Source organism: Necator americanus, chromosome III (genome assembly GCF_031761385.1).
Source record: "Necator americanus strain Aroian chromosome III, whole genome shotgun sequence".
NCBI classification, from domain to species: Eukaryota; Metazoa; Nematoda; class Chromadorea; order Rhabditida; family Ancylostomatidae; genus Necator; species Necator americanus.
Window position 1 is genome coordinate 6,273,709 of NC_087373.1, and position 7,293 is coordinate 6,281,001.

Genomic DNA, 7,293 nt, shown 5'->3' on the forward strand with positions numbered 1-7,293 from the left:
TGAATATTTAGCAGTGGGATTTGTTGCCATGTTTCACTCATTCCATCGTTACCTGTGTAGAGAACAACTTCACTGAACGATCGGATTTTGTTGGAATTTCTGGAATTTTCTTATTCATTTTCCTCTCCGTTTTTTTTGTCAGCGTTCACCTCAGCTAATTGAGGAATTGGCTCTTAGCTACAATTGATTACAGCTTTCAAGGGATCTCGTGATGGCGGGAGAGGCCCGTAGCCGGGTACTGGCTCATGGGTTTCGACGCACAACGTCAAATCGTTCGTTAGCCTCTTTACCATTATCTCATGCCTCAACGTCATCAGTTCTTAAATCAGAAATGGTCACGAATCCTTATCCTTTGAAGGTATCCACAAATCCTTATATTTATGAGTTGAAGAAGACATTGTACGACTCAAATTTCACACTAGGATTCAATGTTTAGGGTCGTGAAGTAGTGTTGGACTTGGAAAATAGGAAACAGTATGAAGAGCTTCGGATAGATATCAAAAAGCTCGGCGGTAAGATCGTTGAAATGATCAACGAAGAGCGCCTACCTTTTGTTGTTATATCTGACCATCCTATGGCTGCTTGGTTGGAAGGAATGAAGGGGACCTACAAGGAAAAAGATGAGGCACGTTCTACATATTTTCATTTTTTTCTGTTTTTTTTTTTTGGGTTTGCTATTCAGTATCGTTTTCTTACTGTTCCGTTGGAACAACCTGTCTTTATTTTATCTCTTACTTCTTAGCTACTATACTTCAGCGGATAAAGAAATTACCGATGCTCCTCAAGGATGCGGTTCAAAATCGTGTGAAAGTGCGCTCACTGAAGACCTTCCAAGAACAGTTCTCCCGTTTTAAAGCACGAATAAATGTAGCAAAGTCTTTATCAAAAGCTCCTCAAAAGCGGTTACCTACTAAGGTTGACGAGGTATGTGCTCTTTACAGCTCTCCCTTTTGTTTTTCAGATAAAAACGATTCCTCTGAATTGAAAGACTACTATTTTTATTTTTGGGTATTTTTTAAGCAGTATTTTCAAGACCAATTCGAGATTTCTCACTTTAAAATTGGATTTCTTATTTCAAAAAGTTTTCAGTATTTTTGATAAGAGATTTTCGAAATTACTTCCAAATTATACCTATGCCATGTGCCACTTTGGACGACTTTTTTTCAGAAAGATAAGCGTGTTCGATTATTACGGAAACCTTTCATTAAATGGCAGGACGAGCAGCGACGTTATGCTCCGACATACAAGGTACATGGTAATGTCATTGATTCTATCGTGGTGCATATTTACAGTGCTTTTTCAGGAGTGCCCAACTCCGAGGTGGACAACTGTATACCTTGGAGCTGCTGCTGGAAACTGTGTATTTCGACGAGTTACCGCAGAACAATTGGAGAGGAGGTGAACTGCTAGCATCTTACAAATGTTTTTTTTTCCTCTAATGTGAAGCTACATCCAGGAAACGGCGAGAAAACCAAGCTGCTATATCTCCTGAAAACTCAGATCCTCCTAGCTCAGCTGGAAGAGAGAAAGAAAAGGAAAGAAGTGGAAAATCTGGAAAGGACTGGAAGGTGCGGTCCTACAGCATCTAATTAAAGAATCAATTCTTCAAGATGATTCTTTTCACGACTTTGTTAGATTTTGCTGTTATGTGATCTCAGTACTTTTCAGACTAATCGAACTGTAAGAACACCTACGAATAAATTCTGTGATCTATGTGGACGGGGATTCGAGGATATGGAACAGGTATGAGCTGATTTGCTGATTATTGTTGGTTGCTGAAGTTGCTGATCCTTTTAATTTGATGACCTTTCTTTCTTTCCCTTTGTGCACACTTTTGGTCACTATGGTCGCTTGAAAAGCCCATTTTCTTTCATAAACCCTTTTTGCATCTAAAAATTTGAGGTAATTTGCGGATGACATAATAGGGATTTAATCTTTGTTGCAAATGGTAAGTTAATACTTTCATTTGTTGCAGCACTATGAATCTAAAGAACATGCAACAACAGCTACAAGACCCGGTGTATACGACGAGGTTGATATGTGTATTGGAGCAGTCGTAGACTATGTTATTGTAAGTTCACTCTTCCATCGATTCAACAAATCTTTTCTCCAGTTGCTTTTCTCTTAGTTTTCTTTTTTTTTTTTGTTTTTTTTTTGTGATTGAAAAAAAGAACTACAACTGAATTGCTACAGATTGCTTACTGTCAAGCCGTCAGGTTCAGATAAAACAAGAAATATCCCCCGTTTTGTACTTTTAATTCATTTTTCTTCAACAAAATGTCCAACTTTTACTGGTAAAGCACATTTCATCTAGCGAAGTGCTTAACGAAGAACAAAATTCATTGACCTGATACGGCGACCTCATGCTTGTCAATGTTGTTTTTGTTTTCATTTTTACTCGCCATTGAAATAAGTCTCTTGCACTAGGAAAAAAAAAGTTGAAAACGTTTTGGTTTATGGATGTAGAAATGTGTAACGGAATGTTTCATGCATTTTTTCAGTTATTCACCATTTTCAATCCAACAAAGTAATGTAAGGTTACAATTTTAGTGCCCAGCCGCTCCACCTGTTGTACGATTACCTGAAATCATCCCAGAAGAAGATGAACCCCGGTATCCAACAGATGGTACGTGGGATTACGAGTACAGTGAAGGCAACTACGAGTGTACGTTGTTAAATAAGAAGTCATAGCAAAGAATTGAACATAGGGTCTAACAGCAATGTCTTTCCTACTTTTTCTTGTTGTTCATTGCTATTGTTGTTGTTTTTTTTATGAAGGTGAGGTATGTACATATAATACACGTCAATTTCCTATTTTATGACGTCATTCGACGAGTTATTTTGCCACAACTAACCAACTGTGATAAAATCATGACCGCGAAACTGTGTAGGTTAAGATTGCCTGGCAAATCTTGTTGATTTCATGACCGGGTAAACTGTAAATGTTTTGTAGCACATCAAACATTTCCCCGTGATTGTAACCATGCCTCAGTTTATAGTTTTGCTCAGTAAGCTTTTCAGTTTCTACGTGTAGATTATACATTTGGCGATTTTCCGAACTTTCTTCTTTCGGGATTTGCCTTTTCCTGCATGTATTCTAGGGTTCTAAGCACGCTTCCAGGTTTTATCATCTAGGTATGATTTTTTTTATTCTGTGCGAAACTTTTCCTATCGACTTTTTTGTTGACTAGCGGTTTGACTACTCGCGTTCGTGTTCTTTCATTGCTGTACCCTACTATTATAATTTTTATGCATGACTATTGACCAACATATTTAGGTTGTGATGCTGAGCGAATCTCGACGTTTTTGAGCGTCACCAATAAAGAGATTCATTGTTAAACGCTTGTAGTTATGTTCCTAAATGACCTTCTCTATTGGAATTTGTTAAATTGCCAAATCATACAGGCTAGGTGTGACTGGTATGGTCTCGGTGACTGTCAAGAAAAAATAGTCGGAACTATAAGAAAAACATACAAAAACTACATTTTTTGAACACCAGCAGAGTTTCACCAGCGTCGGTAAAACACGCACATAAGTGTACCTAGTTGATGAACATGACAGGTGGGCAGTAATTTTGACAGCATTCGCAAATGGACGAGTTTCCAGCTGCTCATAGATACCTAGCCGAGGAGATTAGAGCAGAAAGTTGCGAATTTAGCGACATCTCTAGGTAACACTACGTAGCTATCGATGTTCTCGAACGTTGAATTGGTACCTGATTCTCGTCCGAATTGCGATACGTATTTGTTTTGCCGGAGTTGGTGGAACTCTGCGAACAGCTTTGTCGCTTCCCCTTTAACTATTGTCTGTTCTCATAGAGCAAAATAAGAAATTTTCGTCATGGCTAGCCCTACTTGTCATGAATAGCATCGCAAGTAAACGTACGGTTCAGCATACCTGTGGTCTCGATTTGAAATACTACAGTTTTGTCGAAGCTACTCTGAACGTCCAATTTGACTCAGTCTACTTGCACAGAATGAAACTATAAGCGAAAAAGTTGCTTGGGCACCATATTCAGAAGAAAATACTCTGTAATGCCGTTTTTCCTGCGCATATCATTAAGATAGTAGACCAGCGTTTCTGATCATTACATCTAAACACATAGGCTGGAAATCTAAGAATTTATGCTGAGATAACAAGCTCGAAAATGAAAACAATCACCATGACAATAGAAGAAACTGTGTTAGTACAGCTACAACACTGATAAGCGCAGAGAATAGGGTATAAATGGATGGACGAGAAATCTTTTCGTAAAGATATGGTTATATGTATACGCGTAGTTCAAACACATATAGGGAGAATGCAGAGAAAGAAGAAAAAAATCTGAATTACATAAGCACAGCACTCGGCCAATACGGGCATATCGTCGAAGATATAGAGAGACAGAGATTTCATAGAGTTTATATAATTAATTTTCTAATTTATTTTAACATTTTGGTCTAATTGACTCTGACGTCGATGTGTATAGAAATAGAAATGGGAGCAGTCGTACTAGAAAATACAATAGTTATTAAATCGATACATACAGTTAGTGCGAAGAATCTAAATAGTTAATCTAATTAAAACCAAGCTAAGCCCAAGATCTACAAATATCACATGGGGAAACACCACAGATCAATAAGATAGAAGCAATAGCTCCTAGATCATTGCAAAACTACGATTTTACACTATAAAACTGTATGCGCGTAGATCCGTAGATCTGCTTACTTATGTGGAAATCCATGCGTACGGTAGCTCCGTAATTCAGCAACGATAGATGCTAATATTTCGAAAGGAGCACAATCAAGCGTTTTACATACGAACACGACACATACACAAATTTGTCGATAATTTCCAGAAATACAGTACTCATAATGTCCTATTCAAAGCCTACACAGCGAAGCAGACGAGATTCTATGACAGATGCAGGTAGAACAAACGTCAAGACGGTCACGTACAATCAATAACGGTGGAGCTATGAGTGACTTCTACGACCATGGCGCAACGCAACGGTTAGCGTTCATTTAATCATGACTGGTAGTGGCTGTGAGTTGATGAAGGCTCTCTTCTTCCGGCAACGGGCGACGTTTCCATCTGGGATTCGCCACCAGTATCAGAACGAGTAGTGCGTAGAAGAATACACAGACCCCGACAAGATTCGCCACAGCTTGTTGTCCGCATAGTTCGCGTCCTTTCGTCCAGCATCTAGAGGTTCACAGAAATGCAGATCACTATTGATTGATTGATTTCTGCGCAAAGGATCTGAGATCACTATGTGTGGGGAATCTAAGGTCGACTTACGTATGTTTCCATGCAGCTCTCTCAGAAATTCCCATTCCTACAGTAATCGATACAGCAACAAAGATCATCATGCCGATCAATTGGTGGAACGGCATCACCAGTTGGCGAATTGGGATCGACAAGCCAGGAGCGAAGAAGGTGATGAAGCCGACAGCATACTACAAAACTATTCGGAAGTTGATCTGAGACTATATTCAATAACTGCCTTAAAAGTAAACTTTTTAGCAGTTTCATATTGTTAGAGACACTGATTAAGCTCTTTTTTGTATTTACTTAAGGTCACCGCAAAATAAGGTGCGGTGCAGTGCAGATGCAGCGAAATTATCATCCCAGCTTTTTTTTGCAACAAAACTCGATGACTAGACTGGTTCTTTTAATGGAAAGAAAAAATAAACATAAACTAGTTCTTTTAATAGAAAGAATTAACAAACAATACAAAAATGGCGAGAACCGCAGAAGACTAGGAGTGATTTCTCCCTCTTGCAAAACTTCTGTCAAAGTCCTCACCTGCGCAGAAAATGCGATGACAACACTAAGTCCGATCCAAGAGTGAAGCGAAATCATGTTTGGTAGCGGATCCAATTCACCTAAATGAAAACTGATTCATTAAATAGATAACCTTGTAAAATTTTCGATAGATTGGAACATATTGGGAAGGCACAGAGCAACTATAGTGCGAAGTTAGAAAGAAAAGATAGAAATTGAGGTTAAGCGGCGCTCACGTACCTTGTTCGGTTTTGTGCAAATCATGCGAGTCCCAGACGGCTTTCAAGGCAATGATCATAAAGACTAAAACCATTGAATGCAGACAGACATGAAGAGTCTTGCTGAATTTCTTACGTTCATTACGGAACACACGGTAAACGAGCATGGATTCACCGTAGAGGAAGACCTGAAAAAAATCGAAAAAATTATCTCGAAAACCAAAATAAGATTTTCTGCAGTGCACTCAAGAAGTGGAAAGTGGAGTGTTGTGAACACCACCGCTTTAATGATATTCTTTTTTAAACAAAAAAGTAGATAATGTCGAATTGGCTCACCATTCCCATAACCATAAACGTTGGATGATAGTGAAACTCTCGTTCTGGGTCTTCAGTCCACGAAAAACCGTCTTCATAACCACCCATCCAAATGGCAACCAGTAGGATAGCCAAACCTCCTGAAAGGTTTCAAAATTATTGCTGATGAAAGGAAACCCTTGAGCTATCCTATCATGTACTACAGTTTTAATTAACACGGGCATCTTATCAGAAAGCGTCCATACAAGAAATTTGCTGCTTCAACCTCCAAGAATAACCATCCTAGGGGCCGATAGTAATTTTTACTTGGGCGACTGTGATGTGCCGCGTTAGACTGCAACCAGATGGTAGTGAGGGAGCGTATTGGAGAAACGCCCGGGACAGGCGACTGCAGGGGCGCCGCGGTCTCCCAGTGGAATATAGGTGTTTAGACTGCGGCGGAAGCTCGTCAAATAACTTTTGTATATGTCCATAAATGAATCAATTAATCAATGAGTCCCTGGTAAAATAGCAATCAATAATCACCTAACGCCTGTGAGATCACGAGTAACACATTGAAGAGTTTGGCGCTTTGATCTTCTCGTAACAGCGTGAAATGGGGATCGAAAAGCAACGCCATGACGACGAGGAAGTGGCTACCCTGAAATCACCTGGAAATAACGATCAAAGCAAATGTACTGGAAATGTACGAACATGTTTCCGATATTGAGCGGGCGAAATTGCAGATGAATAAGGAGAACGAACAGGATGCGATATAGATCAATCTTCATGATTTAAAGGCAATAAGTAAGAAATCGCTCAAGGACCGTTCCTTTGTAAGACAATCAATTTCAATCCTTTGCACATTACGTAAACAAGTTCCGAGGAAAATTTGAAATCTAATCTACTTGCTTTTTTTGAAACTAATATCTCGAGAATGTGAATAACCTAGCTAGCCTAGGGGAATATGAGTTTCGACTACAGTCAACTTTCCAAATATTGAGAAAGCAGTTAT

At 39.1% G+C, this 7,293-nt stretch overlaps 2 protein-coding genes across 3 annotated transcripts; one reads left to right on the forward strand and one right to left on the reverse strand.

Moving 5' to 3' along the window:
- Positions 1 to 211: 211 nt before the first annotated feature.
- RB195_008748 (uncharacterized protein) lies at positions 212 to 2,691 on the forward strand (the record flags this gene model as incomplete). The annotated part of the gene is made up of 9 exons (XM_064195395.1): positions 212 to 358; positions 437 to 625; positions 757 to 924; positions 1,168 to 1,248; positions 1,304 to 1,398; positions 1,457 to 1,568; positions 1,669 to 1,743; positions 1,976 to 2,071; positions 2,551 to 2,691. The coding sequence occupies 9 exons, from the start codon at positions 212 to 214 to the stop codon at positions 2,689 to 2,691; spliced, it is 1,104 nt and encodes a 367-aa protein (XP_064046540.1).
- A 2,312-nt stretch (positions 2,692 to 5,003) lies between these two features.
- Positions 5,004 to 6,918, reverse strand: RB195_008749 (uncharacterized protein; the record flags this gene model as incomplete). 2 transcript variants are annotated; one of them, XM_064195397.1, is made up of 7 exons in its annotated part: positions 5,008 to 5,073; positions 5,127 to 5,184; positions 5,281 to 5,438; positions 5,788 to 5,867; positions 6,007 to 6,172; positions 6,321 to 6,439; positions 6,825 to 6,918. In XM_064195397.1, 7 exons carry the CDS (start codon positions 6,916 to 6,918, stop codon positions 5,008 to 5,010), a joined length of 741 nt encoding a protein of 246 aa, XP_064046542.1. The 2 variants fall into 2 exon arrangements, with proteins under 2 accessions (XP_064046541.1, XP_064046542.1); XM_064195396.1 differs by having other exon boundaries at positions 5,004 to 5,184.
- Between the last annotated feature and the right edge of the window lie 375 nt (positions 6,919 to 7,293).